The 22,007-nt window shown below is 54.6% G+C and overlaps 8 protein-coding genes across 8 annotated transcripts; 4 read left to right on the top strand and 4 right to left on the bottom strand.

The window, feature by feature from the left end:
• Positions 1-10: 10 nt before the first annotated feature.
• On the bottom strand, positions 11-4,602 carry FIBRA_07279 (uncharacterized protein; the record flags this gene model as incomplete). Its single annotated transcript, XM_012328966.1, has 10 exons — positions 11-20; positions 71-501; positions 554-696; positions 754-892; positions 2,420-2,521; positions 2,572-3,533; positions 3,583-4,127; positions 4,179-4,294; positions 4,349-4,488; positions 4,545-4,602. The coding sequence occupies 10 exons, from the start codon at positions 4,600-4,602 to the stop codon at positions 11-13; spliced, it is 2,646 nt and encodes an 881-aa protein (XP_012184356.1).
• A 411-nt stretch (positions 4,603-5,013) lies between these two features.
• On the top strand, positions 5,014-6,997 carry FIBRA_07278 (uncharacterized protein; the record flags this gene model as incomplete). Its single annotated transcript, XM_012328965.1, has 4 exons — positions 5,014-5,119; positions 5,182-5,573; positions 5,642-5,977; positions 6,026-6,997. 4 exons carry the CDS (start codon positions 5,014-5,016, stop codon positions 6,995-6,997), a joined length of 1,806 nt encoding a protein of 601 aa, XP_012184355.1.
• A 280-nt stretch (positions 6,998-7,277) lies between these two features.
• FIBRA_07277 (uncharacterized protein) lies at positions 7,278-8,598 on the bottom strand (the record flags this gene model as incomplete). Its single annotated transcript, XM_012328964.1, has 6 exons — positions 7,278-7,357; positions 7,417-7,474; positions 7,535-7,859; positions 7,912-7,993; positions 8,084-8,332; positions 8,403-8,598. The coding sequence occupies 6 exons, from the start codon at positions 8,596-8,598 to the stop codon at positions 7,278-7,280; spliced, it is 990 nt and encodes a 329-aa protein (XP_012184354.1).
• A 532-nt stretch (positions 8,599-9,130) lies between these two features.
• On the bottom strand, positions 9,131-10,120 carry FIBRA_07276 (uncharacterized protein; the record flags this gene model as incomplete). Its single annotated transcript, XM_012328963.1, has 5 exons — positions 9,131-9,318; positions 9,375-9,439; positions 9,495-9,695; positions 9,756-9,997; positions 10,058-10,120. 5 exons carry the CDS (start codon positions 10,118-10,120, stop codon positions 9,131-9,133), a joined length of 759 nt encoding a protein of 252 aa, XP_012184353.1.
• Positions 10,121-10,889: 769 nt separating this feature from the next.
• On the top strand, positions 10,890-12,442 carry FIBRA_07275 (uncharacterized protein; the record flags this gene model as incomplete). The annotated part of the gene is made up of 6 exons (XM_012328962.1): positions 10,890-11,141; positions 11,196-11,669; positions 11,733-11,996; positions 12,046-12,114; positions 12,171-12,242; positions 12,299-12,442. 6 exons carry the CDS (start codon positions 10,890-10,892, stop codon positions 12,440-12,442), a joined length of 1,275 nt encoding a protein of 424 aa, XP_012184352.1.
• Positions 12,443-13,977: 1,535 nt separating this feature from the next.
• FIBRA_07274 (uncharacterized protein) lies at positions 13,978-16,270 on the bottom strand (the record flags this gene model as incomplete). The annotated part of the gene is made up of 5 exons (XM_012328961.1): positions 13,978-14,075; positions 14,137-14,473; positions 14,529-14,947; positions 15,346-15,644; positions 15,699-16,270. 5 exons carry the CDS (start codon positions 16,268-16,270, stop codon positions 13,978-13,980), a joined length of 1,725 nt encoding a protein of 574 aa, XP_012184351.1.
• A 472-nt stretch (positions 16,271-16,742) lies between these two features.
• Positions 16,743-18,683, top strand: FIBRA_07273 (uncharacterized protein; the record flags this gene model as incomplete). Its single annotated transcript, XM_012328960.1, has 5 exons — positions 16,743-17,906; positions 17,970-18,074; positions 18,124-18,273; positions 18,327-18,425; positions 18,477-18,683. The coding sequence occupies 5 exons, from the start codon at positions 16,743-16,745 to the stop codon at positions 18,681-18,683; spliced, it is 1,725 nt and encodes a 574-aa protein (XP_012184350.1).
• A 948-nt stretch (positions 18,684-19,631) lies between these two features.
• FIBRA_07272 (uncharacterized protein) lies at positions 19,632-21,810 on the top strand (the record flags this gene model as incomplete). The annotated part of the gene is made up of 10 exons (XM_012328959.1): positions 19,632-19,901; positions 19,957-20,116; positions 20,168-20,280; positions 20,335-20,477; positions 20,523-20,896; positions 20,953-20,999; positions 21,057-21,355; positions 21,413-21,555; positions 21,624-21,694; positions 21,745-21,810. The coding sequence occupies 10 exons, from the start codon at positions 19,632-19,634 to the stop codon at positions 21,808-21,810; spliced, it is 1,686 nt and encodes a 561-aa protein (XP_012184349.1).
• Positions 21,811-22,007: the final 197 nt, after the last annotated feature.

The raw sequence follows: 22,007 nt of genomic DNA, 5'->3' as shown, positions 1-22,007 counted from the left end.
TTGCAGCTGTTCAAGAGCGTCTGTCGCGTCCACCGCCTCCGTGCGCGTTTTATGGAGTTCCGATTCCAACCCGGATGCAAGAGCACGGATTTCTTGCTTCTCCGCATCGACTTTGACCTTCACTTCTGTCAACTTTGCCTCCGCCATCTCGCGCCTTTTCTTCTCCGAGCTGAAGGCTTTCTCCAACTCTGCGATCCTCTTGTCTCGCTCTCGTAGGTCATCTCTTCGCTTAGCCTCTGCCACTTGAAGAGCCTTCTTCATATCGCTTGCCTCACCTTGCTTTGTGGCTAGCTGGGCGCGTTCGTGCTCAACGGCTTTCAACTTGGTACGCAGTTCTCGCAGTTCGTTCTGCTCCACGCCATTGGATTTCTTCAAATCCTGTAGTCTAGCCTCAAGAACGTCATTCTGTTTCTTGAGCTTGTCGGCACGCTCTACGTGCTCCGTGTTGGTTCGCTGTGCGCGGCTAAGTTCCAGCTTGAGCCGCTCCGATTCTAGGTGATGCTATGCCAACAATGCTATAAACGACGTTAAAACTGTCGAACGGACTACTCACGGTTTTCTTGCCTTCGTTGTGAATTCTCTCAAGTTCCTCCACCTTGCGTTGCAGTAGGGCATATCGATCAACGTTGGGCTTGACGGTACCTGACGTACCCTTTGGATGAGCACTATTGTTGTCAGTGTTGTATGTACCAGGGCCTATTTAACTTGAAGTCGGTCCTGTACATGGTTTGCGATATGCTAACAGGAACATACCAGGAACTTCTGATGACTTATCCTTCAAGAAACGGTTTGTTTTTTCCAAAAAGGCGCCCCGCTTGTAGGTATCATACTCTGGGTCTGAGTCCTGCAGGGTTTGTGGAGAGGATCGATGCTCAGAAATATATGACATACCCTGGGGATTGTAAGCATTCGGTCCCGGGACGTCTGGTACTATGGTCAAGACCACGAGTGAGCAGGGAGATGTGAGATATGGGTCTGGATAAACCTTTGTTTGTAGGAAATCGTGGGCCTCTTGGAAACATAGTGCCGCACTTCCTATGTTGCACGCGCGACACCAAGAGTTCAAGTCACAGAATCAACTTCAAGTCGCGAACGCGAGTGTACCATTAGCTGCGATCACATGACCGAGTTGAACTTCAATGATTTAAATTACTTGAAGAAGGACCGAAGGCCACCCGATCAACGTCGACGCCTGTTCGCACTGAGTCTTTTTGCTTGTAGGATTTGTCACAAAGTGATGCATCCAAGATCCCGCTATTGATGCTAATCTGGTGCACGATGGCCAATATCACCCGTTCTGCCAAGTCTGGCAGTGACTGGACCTTGAAGCCTACAACATCAGAGTCGTCTTCCAAGACGCCGCCACCTTCTTCCAGTCTCCTAACCTCCCCGCACCATCTGTTGATCCTGACGTTCTGACTTCGCAAACTCCGAACGATGCTCAGAATGATGATATATATTTCCTCCTCCGTACATTGGATCTCGCAATGACGCCGTCACCGAACGAGGAATCTGCTGTTAATGATTTTGTTGTAAATCTCTTTCGTGCGCTGGGGTATGCTAGAAGAGGGAGGCTTGTGATGACGAGGAAGAAGTTCTGCGTTTTATCTGCGGTGAAAATGAGCACGTTAAGACAGATGTTTGCCTTGTGCAGGTGGCAGCGATGTTCTGCTCCTTGTACAGGAAGACAAGCAATAGCTGGATGGCTCGGATCCCGAGCCTCAGCTTATTGCTGGAGCAATCGCCGCTTTCTATGCCCACAACCTCACCCGACCCTTGGATGTCGCCTGCTCGAGAGCAACATGATTCCTGGTATCACGATGAGAGGCACTGCACCAACCTTCTACAAGGTCCCTGTTACGGCCACCCTGGTGAAGGCTCTTCAGCTGGTTCAGTATCCAGCAGTGGAGACTGTCGTATGTGCCCATCTTCCCAACCTCTTTAGACCTTCTCACCGCTATAGTGAGGGGATGAAGTCGTTAGACAACAGACGAATTATGCTTTCTTGCTACGAAGCATTCAAGCAGTACATAACAATGGTTTTCATACTTTACAATAAATCTGAGCGCCAGTGAGCAGCGGTTACGGAAGTAAATAGTAGGACTTTGTCTCTGGACGGATTTGCACCACAAAACAAAACCAACACATAACAATAAGCAAATTGAAAAATCGACAAGAATGGGGGATGTGCAGATGTGTATCTAGATATTCCGTCATGAATAGATCATAAAATACATCGTGTCAATCATTGCGAGGCTCATAGCCCAAGCACAGAGCCGATAGAGGGTGTAACTGACCCCTGTCGCCTCGGAGAAGCGACAACAGAAGGTACAATGGAGCCTTGTCGCAGGGCAGATGCAACCGAAGGAGCGACTGATCCATGTCTCTGACGTTCCCAAAGCTTGTTCTTTGCGCGTACCTCGATATTCTCAAAGGGACCAGCCTGCGAGAGTTTGACACAGTCTCGTGTTCCAAGCACCAGGAGTTCGAAGAAGAAGGAAGATGCCGCACGGCGGCTTGCCTGGAGAGATATGAGTGAACAGGAAAGTCATCTAAAGACACATCACGAACTTTCTCGGACATCCTCTTGAAGCTCATGACCTTCTCTTCGTCATGCTCTTCACCTACAGTGGGCTGCAAGTCCCTACGCACGATCGTTAATGCTTTTACCGTGTTCTTGCTGTAGCCCTTCCCATCTTCACTGGCAGTGGCTGCGCTCTCTCCGCTCTGACTAGACGTAGCGCGATCGTCGAATACGGCTATAGGGCACTCCACATCCGCGTAAGACTCCTCTATATCTTCCATGGGCACACCCTCCGGCGGCGGCGTTGTCAACCGACTGAGTTCTGACGGCGCAAGGGACTTGGACCTTGCTCGCTCTGGTGCCACCTCCGCCCCAGTAGCCATTTCAAACTCAGGCAGCTGGAAGTCTTCGACGATCCCCGTGTGGTCACCAAAGTCGATGTCAGGAGCAACGCTGCTTCGTCCGATGACTTCGCTTCCTAGAACGACGCTCGGCGCAACACTGGTCGCCCTGCGTACTTGCTCTATCTCGTCGTCGCCAGCAACACTACCCTCCAACCTAGGCCTCTTGCTCGAAGGCTTGTCCGCCGGTTCCGCGCGGCGTTTGGGAGGGACCAGACTTTGCACTGGACGCATAAAAAGCTCTGCTAGCTCAGGCACCATTCCCGGCGGCGCGGCGCAGAAAAATGTGCCAGTCGCGGTAGTCCTGGTAGGAAGGAAATGCGCAATCGGGTCGTCGCGAATCTCAAGGAGACGCATGACGACAGGAGATCGAGGAATATACTGGTTTTCTGTGACAATGCCGCTCACATCCTGGGTCATCTGAGAGCCGAGTCCCGCATTGCGGCCGCGGCCCACTCTCGCGCCAGGACCATCCGCAAGTTCGGTAACGACATCAATGATCTGTTTCCTGTCTCTTCGTTTCCTAGCTTTGCCTTCCTGGACGTCGACTCGTGGTGTTAACTCGACGTCGGGAGGAGGCGTCTGCGGAGGTTCCGTAAGGGGTGAGGCTGTGAGACCAGTCAATTGTAATCCAGGCGACAACGTGAAAGATCTTACATGCTCGAGAAGGTGTGAGACGAGGCGTCTGAGGGGTCAGTGCCTGTTCGCCGAGATTTCCAAGGTCCCCTAGTTCGAAGCTGATACCTAGGTCTACCTCCTCGCCACCCGCATCTGGCCCAAAATCCATGCCAAAGTTCATATCGACGTCTCCGCCAAATGGATGCTCCGAGGCCTCCCGACTCCGGCTGCGAACCGAAAGTAGATCCACATCCAGGTCTCCGCCTGGCCTGCCTAGGAGATGCGAACCCAGCGACTCTCTAATGCTTCTTGGCGCGGCAGCATCTCGTCCAACTTCAATGCTCATGGTGTCATCTTCGACACGGGATTCTTCCTCGTGGACGCTTACAGGCCCTTCACCAAAGTCGATACCAAGCGGAGCATAATCTTGTGAACCTATGCCATCTGAAGGCCCCAGATCGAAGCCATAGCCAGGGTCGTCGAAGTCAAATTGGTAGTCATTCGCAGTAGCGAGTGTGATATCCGCGGCTCTAGCAATGTGTTGCCCTCCTGGTCGCACAGGTCTTTCCTCAAAGTCCATGTCCCTAGAGTGGGCAGGGTTAGGGGGTAAGACCGGATCATGCGCATAGGCTCACCAGTTGATATCAGGCAGGAGCGCATCGAGGTCAAGATTGTTCCCCTGGAGGGTAATGGCGTTGCGGTTGACGGCGAGCTGATCCTCAGTCATATCCACAACTCCAGGGCGGAAGGCCTGAGTGCGTCGAATGGTCGGATAAATCAACCTCTATGAAGCCGTATAGCTTACCATCTTTATCTTTAGCAATGCTTCGTTACAGTCATCCAGGAGGTACTTTGCTTTCCGGCTGTATATTCGTACGACACCAAGGAGCAGCTGGCCGCTAAGACGGAGTGCCATCACCTCAACCTCTTGACCCATAATAGCATCTGACGGATGGCCGCCATTAAAACTCGCGATGATCTTGCAGATGATATGCCCTCACCAACTGATTGTTCGATATCTGTCTGTAAAGTCTGTGTCTTGGACAATTTCCGCTCCATGTGCGCCGCGAGCCATACTTTTGCGAGCGGCCCGCGGCGAGACAAGATCGCTTCGGAATAAAACTAATAACGCTGAGAATGGGCGTAGAACATGAGATGCGCGACACGTACCATGGTGTGGGGTATTCAAGAAGAGGTGAAGAGGCAAACGCGTCCGGTCGCGACTGTGGCAGACCAACCTGAGGGATCGCGCGCAGCGCAACTACTGGTCGTGGGTGTAGACAACGAGAGTAGACTCATGCGTCTGGCTTCTGGCCCGTCTAGGCCAGATATTCGAGCTCCGAAGCGAATAGTTGCCAGACCTGGCATATATTGCATCTCCGCTCAGAGTCAGCGCCGTCCAATTGCAGCTCAGACTGTAACGACGGAGTCCTCCGACGAAGCCTGGCATTTTGCCTCTTGCTGGCGGACATGCTTGCCTCCTCATCCCGAAATGCACTGAAGACAGCGAACAGCAGAGCATCCCATGTGGTCTCGGAGTGTGGCAGCTCGCGGGGAGCTGTCCTCCGCACACGCAGTACGTTGCAAGACGCGTTGTTCACCGTGTCCAGGTCACTCACCGGGTGTGCACATGCGCAGAATCTCTTCCGCGCCAGCAGCGGCGAGCCGCCTCATCTGCAGTAGCATCGGGCCTCTTTGGCGGAGACCGCACAGAAAACACGCAAGGCTTGCGGCATGTTCCCTGGACGTATCAGTCCGACCCCCGCTTTCGAGGAAATGGTGGGATTGCCGCTGTCGCGCGCTACAACCTCGAGCTGGGGAAGTTCATCGCACGCAAGCAGACATACGAGGTCCTGCGACTATGCAAAGTGATGAAGGATGAAGGTGTCAAGCCGGATATTACTACATACAGCTATATCCTAGAGGCCTGTGCTCAGGGAGGACACCAGCTGGAGGCGAAGGCGGCGTTTGAGGACATGCTCGCCATGGGCCTGCAGCCGAATCGCCGCCTGTTCCATCTAATGCTTCAAGTGAGGTGAAGTCTCTTACGCGCTGTATGCGCGCCGTTCGACTGCTCACTCATAACGCGTGCACACAGGCCATGCGCTACTTTGAGACGGGGCAAATGTGGGACTTAATCGACACGATGAGACAATATGGCATCGAGCCGAACGAGCAGACCTACGAATACATTATCGTTCGGTATGCCCAGGCCGACCATATCGAGCTCGCGCTACAGTGTCTAGCCGAGATGGGCCAACGGAGAGTATCTCCCACTCTAAAATCAGCCAGTAGCATTATATCAACCGCCAGCAGACTTGGGTACGCTCGGCTTGCGCTAGACCTGGCAGAAGCATTCGAGTCGGCGTCCGTGCGCCCACTGGAGGGCGAGGTGTGGACCGAATGTCTGATCTCATGTTCCGATGCGTTTTTCGTGAGTAGCCGTTCCGCGCTCGCGCTCTGATCGCTTACCGTCCTACAGAGCGAAGGCGTTCTTCGGACGTGGCAAAAGGTTGTGCACGAGCTGAACATCACGCCGGACGAGGGGTGCTGCATACAGGTGCTGCATACAGCCGGGCGCCACGGCTTGTCTGCGCTGGCTCTCGACGTCCTGCAGGTCCTGAAGCGCATCGGGACCTCCTGGCAAGAGTTCCACTTCGCGCCCGTCGTCGAGGCGCTCTGCAGCGAAAACAGGATCAAAGAGGCGCTCGCCATGCTCGACTTGATCCGCAGCCACGACATCGCGCCCGTCGCGGAAACGGCGTTCCCCATCTACAAGGCGATCGGCGGCAACGTGGACGCCATCGACGAGGCGTGGGTGCACCTGGAGACGTTGAAGCAGGAGGGCAACACCGTCGACGTGACGGCGCTGAACGTCGTCATCCAGGCGTCGATCGCGCTCGGCGACCTGCAGCGCGCCATCGGGTGCTACAAGGCGTCCGCGAGCCTCGGCGTCGCGCCGAACGTCGACACGTTCAACCTGCTCCTCGCGGGGTGCATCGCGACGCAACACCGCCAGCTCGGCGACCGGCTGCTGTCGGAGATGAAGGAGGCGGCGGTCAAGCCCGACGTGCGCACGTACGAGCGGCTGATCGTGCTCTGCCTGACGCAGGCGAACTACGAGGACGCGTTCTTCTATCTCGAGGAGATGAAGGCCGAGGGCCTCGTGCCGCCGCTCGCGGCGTACGAGGCGATCGTGCGCAAGTGCGTGCAGGTCGGCGATGTGCGGTACAAGCTCGCGGTGGAGGAGCTCGAGCACTGCGGGTACGAGCTGTCGGAGCGCATGAAGGTGTTCATCCAGTCGGGCGGGTCGCAGGAGCCAGTGGAGCGCCGCTCGGGGCGGACCTCGACTCTGGCTGCGAATACCGTGCGGGCCAAACGTCGTGTGTTCTTGGAGGGCACGGATGGTGCGGAGAAAGATGCGGAGGACATGGGGCGTCCGGACCGCGTCTGATAGAGGCTGTAGTACATTACATTCATCTAACATCGATCTATATTGCTGTGGCAGCAAGGATTTCTCAGTGCTACGCGCCCCCACATGTCTCGATGCAAATCCCGTCGATCCTGCATAGTGATGTGATACCCATGCACGATGCACTCCTTGATCGATCCTGAACTCTATCATCACAATGAAAACAGTCATCTAATAGTAAAGCCAGTGATGTATGTGGTACTGATACATGAGATCCCAATGTCGAACGGATGAAAGCTACAAGTGACGAGCGGTCGTGGTATCACGCGAGGATGGTATACATACGAAGCGAATTGACCTCCCAGTACGCCTCTGTAAATGCTTCTGGATTGTTGTCAACGACTGGTACAAATGAAAGGCGTGTGAGCACGCGACGCCGGACACGCGAGGTGGAACCTTACAATCGGTACAGGATCCGCTGCACCCAGTGGTGGTGTAATCCGTGCCCGCCCAGTCACCCTGTACGCCGTCCGGCCAGTCAGCTCCGCTCTACGACGCACAGCGCGGAACGGTACTCACGCAAAACGTAAGGTCAAACACGAACTGGTGCGCGTTGAAGTGCGTCTCGTAGTTGCAGTCGGCGCCCATGGGGAAGTACGCGGTGGGCGTGGGCCAGGTCAGGTCGGGGAGGATGAACGGCTCGGCGAAGAGCACGGCAGGCGGGACGTCCGTCGCGTTGCGCGGCCAGAACCAGACGCGGATGCCGGTGGCGCGCGTGCGCTCCATGACGAACCAGCCGCCGCCGCCGGCATTGAGTGGTGCGCCGTACGAGCCTACGGGGCCGGAGACGCCGCAGCCCTGGTTGTAGTTCACGTCTGCGTCGCAGTTGGTGGAGTCAACCGTGCTAGGGAGGGGTGAGGACGGAGCGGCAGTGGGAGAGGGAGCGAGGGACGGACCCGGTCTCGATGCGCTCCTCGGGCACGGTGCAGTTGGGGGAGGTGTGCAGGGATATGAGATTTGAGGTGTCCATGTTCACACCTGTATGAGTGTGCAGGGAGGGCGAGGGGACGTCAGTTTACGGCGCATATATGGCTGCAGTGCGACACCGTGAGGTGTTTGACGCAAGACGTGGGGTATGAAAGCGGGACTCGCCTTCTATGATATCGATTTCTCCACCAGCTGGCCACGGGCCTGTCTGGCTGAGGGACCAAAACGCAGGCCATGTGCTGCAACCCTCGGGCATGTGCTGAATGTCGAGCACGGTGAGAGAATCCGAGTAGGCCTTGTTGGACAGGATGCGGACGCTGTTTCTTCCGCGTGCATTTGAGGGGACGACATTCTGGTCGTCTGCGCGCATGAAGAATTTTGTCGACGTCGCTGGTGGAGGCGAGGGACGCGTCGGGTGAGGGTGAACATTCCGACATGGGTGCGGAACCGGGAGACTGACCATAAGACAGGTTAGTGGCGCGGGCAAAGGCCTGGTCGGTGTAGTTGACACGGCCGTTCGTGGGGTCGTCTATGTCCTGCCAGGTCCATGTGTTGAAGAAGTCTTGGCCGATGTAAGTGTCTGCGATGGTGAACTGGGACCTGACAGCGGGGATGAGGACAAAGAGGAGAGAGAGGAGGGGATAAGCAGTACGCATGGTGGTCGCTGAGGGCGCGGTACGGAGATGGGGGGGCGGCTATATACGGGCGGACGTAGAGAAAAGCGGCGAGAAAAAATAGACAGCAAGGGGCGAGGACGAGAAGCAGGGACGAGGAGCGAATGGGGGAGACCCGGGGGACGGCTGACATGCTGGGTGCAGGCAGCTGTCTCGATCGAAGTTGGGTCAGGGCGTGAAATCCACATGGGTGCAGCACTTGCCGTCGTCGCCGTGAGTGTCGTCGCCGGAGACGTGAGAGGACAGACCGACCACGGAGGCAGCAGCAACGGCAGACGGACTGGAAGGAGGCAGCAGGAACGACCACGGGGGCAGCAGCTTGAATGGCAGCCTGACCACCCCCCGGCCTATCCTCGGCTAGCGCTCCTCCAGATCCCTCAGATAGGCGCACATTCTCTCTCACTCCTCACGGACCTACAAGAGCAAAGGCATTTCCTCCAGCCGTTCACAGACTGCCACAGCAGCTGACCACCGTCCAATCTCACGAGCAGACAGCACTTCTTATATTACACGCCTACCACGGCAATATCTGGCCCTTGTACGTCCAAGCTTTAATGGCCTTGTCGCACTTGACCTCCATCATCACTTTCAGGCAGCCTGCCACACTCTCCTCCACCGGGATCGGATTCTCGTCGGGATACATGTCACGGTGCGACTCAATGTAGTCATCCATCGTGTGTCCCAGCTCCGTGTCCACCCAACCTGGCCAATCGCCGTCAGCGCATGTCATATAGACCATACGTCCACTCCAAACGTACCAGGGTTCATCAGTACTATCGCAATCCCTTCCTCGCTCAATGTTGGCGCCCATTTCCGTGCGAGCCTGGTCATCTGCCGTCTCAGCGGTATACTCCCTCTCACGCTCACTGCAGACTCACATGCTCAACCCCGCCTTCGTCACCGAATACGACACACACGCCACATCCAACACCGGTGCATATTCGATCGACGCCAGCACCGAGATCATCAACATAATCTTCTTTTCTGTCCCCTTGCGCAACAGTGGCAGGAACGCTCGTATGATCTCCAGCGGCGCAATCGTGTTGACCAGCAGCTCGTGCGCGAAGACGTCCCGGTCGCTGCCCAGTCCGATCGCCTTCTTAGCAGACACAGCCAGAATAACCGAGGCGCTGGCTCACATCTCGTCAAAGCTCTTGTGGGGCTGCTCATTTGCCGCCCCGTTATTGATCAGGTAGTCCAGACCGTTCGGGAGGAGCTCCGCTGCAGTCCGCGCGGCTTCAAGGATGTTCGCCTGGTTGGCTTTGTCCAAGACCACCGTCGCGAACCGGGCTGCCCCATATTTGGCGAGCAGGTCCTGGAGCTCCTTTGAATTCTCGGGCTTCCGTGCTGCAGCGATCACGAAGGTGTCCGGCTTTTCGAGCTAGGCGTCGTCGGCTGAGGTTGTGAGCTGCGTAAGTCTTCACGAGCATAACACACTCACGATCGCTTTAACCAGGCCGAGGCCAATGCCACGCCCAGCACCAGTGATCAAATATGAAGGCATTCTTTTTGATCGAATATGAAGTTGAGGGACGGCCGCAGACGCGATCTCCCATTTATAACGTCGGCTTGCAGGATGTTGCGTCGTAGCTAGGAACGGATTGTTGGAACACTCGACGGACTTGTGCATCATGTTTCGGCCTCTGCTTGGGTGCGGGAGGGATGACGCGGACGTACCAGAACCCCGAAAGGAGTCCTTCAATTATGTTCCCCTGCTTTCCTAAAGTTTGGTGCCTTTGCGCATTTGTTAGCGACATGGCGGTGGTATTTCTACTGCGTAAGCGGGATCTCGTATCCGAAGTCTGAAGTCTCGATTGTACTTATGACAGAACATTGTGCTTCATCTCAAATATATTGCATTTACTTCATCGTTGGGCCATCACATTTGCTGATTAACGTGGTCACAGTAATCGATAGCAATGGGCTGGTTGTTTCAGTGCAGCCAGAGATGCCACGGAGGAATGGATGCGGGGTTCGTGAATTGGCGTGGAATAGCGAGCGTTGTGCATACTTGGAACGGTCTTCAATTTTCATCAAGTCGAATGTACGGAGGTCCTTCTGATCCCTAAAAGGTTGTGTGCGGCGCTGCAGAAAGACGATGACAATCAATGAGGAGAAACTGAAGCGCAATCGCGATCACGTGTAGCGTGTCGACCGCAGATTGCGACGCCAAGGCCTAACTTCAGTCGTCGGTCGGACGCCAAACGCACACTAGGCGGGACCAGCCTCGCCAGCCTCATCTATGCGCTCAAATTCACTGAATTTCTGGGCCTATGTTCCCGGAGGCTCGCTGTCTTCCCGTACTCCTTCCTTGGGATGCCTGGTGCATCTCATTTTCCTCTGCTCTGATGGGTGTCCGTCTGGCCCTCTCCCTTGTCTGGCTTCTCGCTTCGGGATCCCTCTCCCATCCTCTGGAAGGTTCAAATTCTGGGGGGAAAGCTTTCATCGCCAAAATCAGACGTTCGTCTGGCAAATCTCCGGCGGCTCAGAGCTATGCTCAACGCATATTCGACAAAACATCTGCCGTGAGTAGACCCTTCCTTCAGACGCTCATCCCTCGCAATGACCGGCGGGCGTAGATCGATGACCTCAATAATGTCCTGGCCAAGTACGCAGATGCCGTTCAAATCCTTTCCGGCGTCGGTCTCAACCCTGACACCCACCCTGAGGCTGGGTACTACCCATTCACGCATCCTCTCCTTGGCGTGATGAATAGCACGAACTCAACCGCACCGAATGTTAACCAGAGTCTGGGCACGGTGCAGATCACCGCTGAGAGCATGGATGGAAGCGGCCCAGGGACGACAGGGATTATCAGCGTACCCGGGACGGCGCAGCAGTCGCTCACGGACGACGTCGCGGGGGGGCTCGACATCCTCTATTATGGCGCGCTCGCGTTCGGCTCGCAGAAACAGACGCTGACAGTCGACATCGACACGGGCTCTGCGGACCTCTGGGTGCCGGTGAACTGCCGCTCGTGCGCGGGCGACTCGTTCCATGCCGCGCAGAGCTCCTCCTATCAGAATCTGGGGCAGACATTCTCTGTGCAATATGTGCGATTCTACCCGTGATTTGACGGGCATGTCTGTCGCTCACTCTTATATGCGGACGCACAGGGCGCTGGCAAGGTGTCGGGGACGCTCGCCCAGGACAGCGTCGCTGTGGGCGCGCTCACAGCCCCCCAGCAGGTGTTCGGCGCTGTGCGCGCTGAGTCCAGCGATTTCTTCGATGAGCCGTCTGACGGGCTATTGGGGCTTGCATTCGGGAGCATTGCGCAGTCCAAGAGACCTACTTTCTTCGAGAATTTGATGGTTTCGAAGCAAGTCACCGCCGGGGCCTTCGCAATACATCTAGCTCGCGGTCAATCCACAGGGTCCGAGGTGCGCACCAATATGTCACTTCAAGTCTGAGAGTTAACATAGAAGGTAGGTGTGTTTCGGCTGCTTTGATACCACGAAAGCGATCGGCCCTATTACCTGGCACCCAGTGATATCCCGAGTAAGCTGGCTAGAAGCACATATCATGTTTTCACTCACAAGCTGTTGTTTAACAAGACATACTGGACCATTCGGTTAGACGGGATATCGTCGGGCTGTAATCACCCCCTCGATGTCAATCTGACAGCGGTCAGTCAAGCCTGTTTGTATTTCCCCGACAATACTGAGATGCTGTCGTCGCGTAGGCAATTGATACCGGAACTACGCTGATATACGTTCCAGATGACGTCGCTGCGCAGTTTTATTCCCTTGTGAGCCTCGGAGCGCGCTTGCTTTTCTCAGAGACTCTTATGAGACCACATACAGATCCCTGGATCCAGTATGGCTGAGCAATATGGTTCAGGTATCTACTATTTGACCTCCCGGGGATGCAGTATGTCGACCGCTTATAGGTTTCTACACGTTTCCGTGCGCTACCTCTCTTGCCGTGTCGCTCTCCTTCAGTGGCCAGTCCTTCCCAATAACCACTCGGGATTATAACCTTGGACGCACGTCGGATAATTCTTCGTCAGTAGTTTCGTTCCATCCCCGCGATCTGTCGCTGAACAAGGAAAATTGTGACACGCAGAGACTGCGTGGGCGGCATATTAGGGCTGGGGAAGGGATTCCCGCCCGATCTTGCGATTATTGGTCTGTCTCCGCGCGCTTCAGTTGGCAATCATGCATGGCTAAGTTGACCCACAGGCGACGAATTCTTGAAGTCGTGTAAGTGAATTTTGTTCGAGATGGGGCCAGCTCATTCCCGGCAAACTTCCTTTCAGGGTATTCTGTTTATGATTACCCAGGGAATCGTGTAGGGTTCGCACCGAGTATCAATAACCAAGACTCCCCGTAAGCTTCCACCGTGTCTGCCTCGCGTCATCATTCTATATGTGTGCGCACTTTTTGTTGATTTCGGCTTTGCCACCCTCACATGCTGTCTACCCAACACATCTGTACGCTAGTATCACTGTTGGTACATAAGCGGGAAATAGAATAGGTTACTCAGCCAGTCGATAAACGCACGTATGCTTATGGGCAAAGGAAATCAGCAACTTACCGGGGCTGATTCAGACGTGCAGCATGAATGCTTGGTCACGCTGTGCGACAAAGGCTCACAACTAGCTCGGCGCCCGCACGATGGACCCAACAACGTGGACTACATGCGCTGCCAGTGGCCTCTGCACACAACGCATTCGAACTCATCTCCAAGCTTCTCCACATGCCTAACACCAAGAGTCAGCGCCAGATGGAGTGCACGCCGATATCCGCAAGGCAGGAAATGCCCGTAGGTTCCAGTTGCGGCGATATTGTGGGCTCTTGTAAGGTTTGCTGCAAGGATCAAGTCACTCTGCTCAAAGACGCCAGACCAAATGAGTTCCACTCACCTCCCTTGCGATACTAATCGCGTGGGGGCAATTCAACAACACGTCTGATCACAAGCACAAGGTCAGCGTGCGACGCAATGAGACAGTCACTCAAGTACTCAAGTACTCAAGTCGCCAAACAAGAGGCTTTTCCAAATATAATTTCGACCTGGCGTTGTTCGTTCCGCCGATAGACTTTAGACTGCTGATCCATCAGATAAATTTCACGACAGCCTACCACTGGTGTCCCATCCAGCATGGGACACGGCGGCTACCTGGTGGCTAATGCTGACCGACATCGTGGTTGTAGGTCGTGAAGTCTATCGAGGTCATTTCAATCACTCGCATCGAACGGACGGCTGTATACGACACTCTAATTTCCGGATCGTTTGCGATGTTGATGTCAGACCCCCGCGAAGGGGCAAAACCGATGGTGCGTGGAGAAGCAAGAGAACACCCAACCTTCGGTGTGCATTTTATAGGATAGAGAACACCACAGGGTACAGAACAGCCCGAGGTTATTGTGTCTTGGACTTTCCTCCAAGCCGCCGTCCTGCTCCTGCACCCAGGACCTTTCGCCGCTGCTTGATCATGTACGTGTACAACACGTACAACCCTGGAAAAAATCCGGGGAATTCAAAAAAGCGCTTTGTTGACGCATGGACATCGGCACTCACCGACCCACCAAACCATGAACATGATGCAGCGCAGGTCGTCGTGCAGCGTTTCTATCCACCTTGGCGTCGAGAGCGGCCACGAGAGGGGGAGAACCCAGCCGTACCAGTCGGAAGACAGAAACGGTATCGATGGAGGCATGGACGGAAGAGACGCGTAGATGAGCCCTGCTTCGGAGCCTGCACCTGTGGGATACAAGATGTAGAAGAGAGTGTAGCGCAGCCATAGCAACACATGCGGCTCGGACCCAAGGAGCGAGAACGCGTAAAATGTGTAGCGGACGACCTCAGTGACGGACCACGAGAACACCATGGATGCATAGAGGGGGTGGAAGCGAGTCTAGACACACGATGGATTCAGACGGATTCACAAGGTGGGACAGGCTGGGACACACCTGAGGGAACAAAGCCGTGATGCCCCAAACCAGGTACAGCCTGCTCGCTACCTGAGCCATGGTCGTTCCCAGGGGACTCCTCACCCATCCGAACAGCGAGTGCAGGACTTCCAGGACTGCAAAGGTCTGTACGACCGCCGTCTGGGGCCCAACAGCAGCATAGGACGTGCACGCGCGACGGAAGAGTGGGATCAGGGAGGCTGAGACGTGCCGTTCAAGGTGGTGCGTCGCGCCGGTGAGGCGGGGGATAATGGGGAGGTATTGCGCCAGCAGTGAGGAGAGGCTCGAGGCAGGCGGTGTCCGCGAGGATTCGTCGAGGCCAGACAGGTGTGCGACAGTCAGAACGAGGACGTAGGACCATCCTATTGCAGAAAACACGTTGTACAATACGAGGTAGTATTTAACAAGGGCGGGAGGACCTGGTGCTCGTTGCAGCAGCAGACGCAATAAATAAATCAGAGACTCACCTCTTTTGTTTCCGCGAGGTCGCAGACTTTCATTTTTACTCGCCATTTGTCCAAAATGCTCTCAAAGTGAGTAGCCAAGTGCGATGTGGCAAGCCCTGCACCAGCAACACCGACGTCGCCTAACAAGAAGGTCTACAGCCAGGCGCGCGTCGGACAAGTATATGATGAGTCGACGGATCACAGACGATGTGGTAATCATCCGTTCGCATCAAGCATGTATGTATGGTGCGCAGAACAAACCAACATTATTCCTCAGGCAGAGTTCGAGATTTCGAGAAAACTAAATGTGACAGGGCCCAAGATGCAAAATACAGACAATCATGATTCCCTTCCCTCCCCGCCTGGCTCACCAACGTTGCCCCCATTATGCTGGACACCGTTTTGCCCTTCCTCTATCAGAGACGGATCCGGATTGGCCGTCGCCGCCGAGGCCAATACAGAGTCGACATCTATCCCTGTACCTGCAAGCGCAGCTCGCAATGCCGCGTTATCTCTCTGCAAGACGGCCATATGCCCTCGCGCGGTCCCATTCTCGACGCGGAGGCTGTCTACGAGCGCCCGACACTCCTCCCAGCGGCGATTCGCCTCGTCCGCGGATGCGAGCGCCGCGTCCAGCAGCTGTGAACGCGACTCGAGGGCCTTGACATGCCTGGCACAGGGATCAACGCGCGTCGAGAGATGAACGGAGAAAAGAGACACTGACTGGTCCCGCCGCTCGCGAAAGGCACGCTGAGCCTTTCTGTTTTGTTCTGCGCGTTTACTTTGGCTCAGCGTTCTGCCGGACGACCCGCCCGGGGACGACTGGCCATCCTGAAGGGGTAGTGGAGGTGGCGGGGGTGGCATCCCGCCAGGAGAGTAGTCTGTAGGGGGGTACTGGTACCCATGGGGGATAGGGGGGCCTCCAAGATGTGGTGGGGGAACGAGGGCGTGAGGCGGGGGTAGGAGCATGCCTGGAGGATGATGCATGCCCGGGGGCGGGATGGGCGGACCTGGGGGTGGTGGAGGGCCGTGGGTCGGTTGCTGGGAGTCGGGATGTGCAGATGGAGGAGTCTTGCGCTTTCGGGAGCGAGAGGGCGCGGGATTTGTTACGGGGGGCGGGTCGTCGCGTAAGCGGAGGACGGATTGAAAAGCGGCGGGGGGCTGCTGTTGAGGAGGGGGCTGGGGGTTGATGGCATTTGAGTCTGCAGGATTTATCGTTGTCGGTGCCGCCGTCTGGGGAGATTGGGTCGGCGGAGGCGGAGGCTGCTGAGGATGATACGGGGCGTGTCCTAACATGGGCAATCGACGGACGTCGAGGTGGTTGGTCTGTATTAGTAAGAATCCTCGCGTGGCGGAGTTTGTTCTCACGGCCACGGCCTGCCGGCACGTCGGCCTTGCTTATATAATCACACTCGCCGGTAAAAGGCTACTTCAATATGCATTGGTGATACTATATGCCGTGAGCACCCGTAGAAGCTGCGGTCAACAATCGTTTACCGAGCTACCACGCACAAACCTCAGCGTCCGACCTGTCCTGTTGGTCCCCCAGCGACAAAGTGGCTCATTTATCCAACTGCGATTTCAATGCGGCCTTGCCCTGCAACGGCTGGGAAAGGCAGGCGAGAGAAGCAGGCGTCGAGGCGCGCGCATCCCATTAAAGGCAATGAATGTTCACACGCAAACACGATGCAACGCGCCGACCTGTCTTGGATGTTGTTGTCGTCCGCTCTCTCCTCATATGCACGTACCCTCTGCAGTGCCCGCTCCTATGGCCGCAGCTAACTCGCTAGACCACCCAAGTACCCAGGTAGTAGACCACTCCCCCTCTTATCATCGCATTCATACTCATTTCCTGTCTCTGAAGAATCCTAAGGGGAGGCAAGCAGTCGAGGGGGGCCTAACCGTGTCACAGCCTGCAGAGGGGACGCAATACCAAAGTAGTAACGAGAAAACGGAGACATCTAACGACCCAAATACTCTCAAAACATCTCCAAGCGCCACCGCCAATGGCTCCGTCGCTGCTCCAGGGGATGTTCCGAGATCTGACGGTACCGTCGGCACAGGACAGGCCCCCAATACTCTAGTCCCATCTGCACAGGCTACTCATGCAGAGACGTCTCATACAGCAACTACCAGCACGTCTCTTGGGAAAGACAGCACAGATGCCGTCGACAAATATAAAGAGAACGACAAGGATAAAGGTTCTCTGGACACTACGCTGGGTACGCGCGCCCAATCCTTTCATCGCAAGGACGTCAAATCCGTCTCCGAAGGGGCGCATACGGCATCCAGCACCGCGGAGCAACCATCTACTGCGCGTTCCAAAACTAAACGCGCCCGCCGGTCGTTTTTTGTGAAATTCATGCACGTTCTCGTCCCTTGTGTTGGCTCGTCTCAGAGCGACCATTTTGACGAGTCTAAGATCGTGTCACCTCTGCCGACGTCGGAAGGCAGTTTGCCCATGCACAGGGAGAAGCCTGCCGCGAAGGAAGGCAAAGACTTGCCGCCGACGCCGCCACCTGTCCAAGAGCCACTGTCTAGCGCCCCGACGGAGGTGCCCGCACAATCCACCCCGGAAGAGGCTGTCTCAGTGCCACAACAAGCCGCCTTGTCGCTGCAACCGCTTATTGTCCCTACCCAGGTTGAAGAGCCAAGTGAGCAGGACATTGTCATACCACCCACTCCGACGCGTTCGTTGCTTCCTCAAGATGAGACAGAAGGTATGACATCGGGCGCAGTGCAACCACCAGGTTCTACGGGCGATGAAATCATGCATGAGCACTCTCGCGCTCGAGAATCGGGCGATGAAAGTGACGGATCCACGAGTTTCACCGAGGACGAGGAGCTGGATGATGGCGGCCCGATTGACGATATCGAGGATGAAGAGGAGCGACTTATAATGAATGGTGGTGCGGGAATACCAACAGGCCCTGTGAGCACCTGTCAGAATGGGTCATATTTATCAGTATTGCTAACAAGATTTGATTTTTTTTAGGACGGCACTCCGCGACCACTTTTACCCCTCATTTCACCTAAGCATGTAGGCAGAAAATGCCTTGTGCTTGATCTCGACGAGACCTTGGTGCACAGCAGTTTCAAGGTATGCAATTCGTTTCTCTCTAATTTCTTGTTGTAAACAATCGCCGCAGTCGATACAACAAGCGGACTATGTCGTCCCTGTTGAGATCGAATACCATTGGCATAATGTATACGTCATCAAACGCCCTGGCGTCGACAATTTCCTAAAACGAATGGGCGAAATATATGAAGTCGTGGTCTTCACGGCGAGTCTGAGCAAGGTTGGTGCAGTTTCGCATTCCGCGAACCTCGACTAATTCATGGTTTTGGTTAGTACGCGGATCCTGTTCTGGACAAACTTGATATCCACCACGTTGTGTCGCATCGATTATTCCGGGAGAGCTGTTACAATCACCGAGGAAACTATGTCAAGGTGAGTAGAGGATACACATTTTTAAATCAATTATCAATGGACCATCTACAGGACCTTTCACAACTGGGTAGACCCATTTCTGATACCATTATCATCGACAATTCACCAGCCTCCTACATCTTCCATCCAAACAATGCTGTCCCGGTGTCGTCATGGTTCAACGATCCTCATGACACCGAACTGACCGATTTGTGTCCGTTCCTCGCAGATCTTGCTCAGGTGGATGACGTGAGGGGTGTCCTTGACGGGGGCTTGTAGTCCTCGAGCGCTATGCCGAGTGCTGTCTGGGCAGTCAACATGTTTTTATAACTATCTGTCCCAGGCAACTTGTCTGTTTGACATATTGTATGACCATCCACCTTGCCTTGGGCGAGTATACGTCAACCCTGAAGATGCGCACTGGATTTTACTGGTTACTCGGACATCCGCCTACTCTATGATTCCCTATTCTGTGTGCGCTGCACCTCTCTAGCATCTCGCATACGCCATTCTTGCTCGCCCCTCTTCATCTATATACGCAGTCAATCCAGCTTTCGTATACCCCGCAATCTACTCAAGTTTGTCGATCCCCCACCAGCATTCACAATGTTCAGCCTAAATGGACTCATGTTACGCCTACCCAGCGACATTAGGTCGTCACGAACTGGACTTGTGCCCGCTGCATCCGTATGTTCTGCAAGCTTGCTATAATGTTGTGCATGTGTCTGTCGTTTACCGTGCGTCCACGATCCTTGTGTTGCAGATTTCACTTTCCACTTCGTCTTGATACTCTCTTCTTGCTCGACTCTACCATGTCTTTCTTCTTCGTTTGCCTCTCGATTTGCTCCGTAACCCACACGTACGCCTGCGTTATAATGACTTTCCTCTCTATGGTACTCTGACCTTGGTTTCCCTCGTCAAGAATTTGATCACCTTGCTGCACAAAACACGATATTCTCTCGTTATTTATTGCATTCGGTACTATGCATCTTGATGACTTTGCCGTTGCGCTCTACATTACGACTTTCAGTCCTACGAACATCATGTAAACAAAAACTTGTGGGCTCACGTATGACACGTTCCACGTGATCGCGATTCGTGTAGAGAAAGGCGGTCAGGCGGCAGAGGCCATGAGAATCGATTCGCACTTTGCTGACTCCGACTCGACAGACTGCTTCAGGTGCTCTGTGAAAATGCGAGCAACTCCCGTTTCTCATTCCTGCCATCATGGCGCATGTGTGGCAGGAGCTCATTGCGGACAAGAAAAAGCGCCAACGAGATGCTATACCCAAGGATTGGCTGATCGATATACCTGACGGCGCCGTCCTCGATGTGACCGCCGTACCCGAGCGATGTGGTCTTTTCTCGAATCGAGAACTAGCTATCACGAGTACGGTGGACGTCACTACGCTGCTACGCAGGCTCGCTACCGGTGAATGGTCTTCTCTTGAGGTCACTCAAGCCTTCTACAAGAGAGCAATCATTGCCCACCAAGTGGTATGCGGCTGATTTTGTCGATTTGCGCGAGGTTCATAATTGTTTCGTTTGTTAGGTGAATTGCCTCACTGAGATATTTATCGAGAAAGCCCTTGCCCGGGCGGCCGAATTGGATGCGCAGCTAAAGGCGACTGGCAAGACAGCAGGCCCATTGCATGGCCTGCCTGTGTCCCTCAAGGACCAGTTTTCCATCTCTGGAATAGAGACCACCATGGGTTAGGAATATGTTATTCGCTACTCCGAGCACACTCACACTATGGCCCCAGGGTATGCCTCGTGGATTGGGCGGCATGCGAAGCACAATGCACCAATGGTGGACATTTTGTACGAATGCGGCGCTGTGCCCTTCGTCAAAACCAATTTGCCCCAAACCCTGTTGGTATGCGGAATTTTTCCAGTTCTGCAAGTTGACATGTGAATGTATGCGTTGCAGTGGATCGAGACCAACAATCTCATATTCGGAAGAACAGTAAACCCCGCCAATCGTACACTGACAGCCGGTGGTTCTTCCGGTGGCGAGTGTGCCCTCATTGCTATGAGAGGAAGTCCGTTCGGACTGGGCACTGATCTTGGAGGGTATGGATACATAACCCTGCATCGTCGCTAGCTCATGTCCATTAGTTCTGTGCGAATACCGGCTGCTTTCAACGGTCTCTATGGCTTCAAGCCCTCGGCCGATCGTCTTCCTTCTCACGGTGTTAGCTCTTCCCTCGCGGGACTGCACTCTGTGCGTTCCGCCGTTGGTCCAATTTCTGCCAGCCTAGACGGGATTATAACATTCATGAGAGCCGCGATAGGGGGAAAGCCATGGTTGAAAGATCCTCTCGTTGTACCGAAGGCCTGGAACGAGGAAGAATACGCCCTCGTCAATCATGGCGCCGGAAAGTCCCTCTGTTTTGCTATCATGTGGAACGACGGCGTGATAGCCCCACATCCACCGATTGTCAGAGCTCTGAAGATGACTAAGGATGCCTTGCTAGCTGCCGGACATCGAGGTGAGTACGCTGTACTATTTTATAGCAGGTGCTTTGGCTAAGTCCAAGGCATAAAGTGATCGACTGGCAACCTCACCAACATCTGGAAATTGGGAATCTGATCGTCAGTCCCCATTCAGTCATCTTATACGCAGCACTAAACCCGCATTGTTACTTGTAGAACAACATCTGGAGGGCCGGTTCCGGCGAGGAGCTTCGCACTGTGACCTCAACAAGCGGCGAGCCGATTCTTGCATCGATGGGGCTCGATGAGAACACTGCTGGCACTTCATTTTTTGCCAGCGGCGATGGGATATCTTCATACGACTTGTGGCAGCTTAACAAGAAGCTGCTCGACGTGCGCAAGCAGTATCTTGACTTATGGCAAAACTCAGCGGAAGCAACAGGTACAGGACGGCCTATTGATGCCATTATTTGCCCAGCTGCGCCCTGCGCGGCTCCTCCGCATGGAATGAATAGGTAAACAGGCGTCCCGATGCTAGAACTAGGGAAGAATAAACAGACGGGTTTTCACAGGTACTCGAACTATACGCGGGTGTGGAATGCATTGGACCATGTCGCCGCTGTGTTCCCGGTCACCAAAGTCAATCCTATTGTGGACGTCAAGCAGCCCGAGCACGACTTCATGAGTCCTTTGGATAAGATCTATTATGAGATGTGTGAGTGCTTATGATCGATCTTCGGTGGATCTACTAGGCCAGCGCTAGATTGACACCGGGGTTCACAGACGAGCCTTCCACTTTCTTGAATGCGCCGGTTGGACTACAGATTGTTGGACGTACTCTGGAGGAGGAGGCGGTTTTGGCGATGACTGAGATTATTGATCGCGTACTGAATACTGTGGACAGGTCGAGGCTTTGATGTCGTCGGTCGACCTCGGTCATTTGACAGTGTTCCCTTGGCGGAAGCTATAGCGCTATGTATACAGTTTGACTCGACTGTGGTGCAATACGGGTAAGAGTCACTGTTATTGCTGGAACAGTAGTAAATCCCGTCACTGGCGATTTACGTTTTCATTAAATTCTGCTATGCGGGGCAAGACTCATTTAAGCCACAGCCAACGCTGAGTGATTGGTCGGGTACCACTCGGCGACGAATGAATCGGTGATTT

Source organism: Fibroporia radiculosa (assembly GCF_000313525.1).
Source record: "Fibroporia radiculosa TFFH 294 genomic supercontigs, scaffold12417, whole genome shotgun sequence".
NCBI lineage: Eukaryota > Fungi > Basidiomycota > Agaricomycetes > Polyporales > Fibroporiaceae > Fibroporia > Fibroporia radiculosa.
The sequence above is the reverse complement of the archived record's forward strand: the minus strand, read 5'-3'. Positions and strand labels throughout refer to the sequence as shown.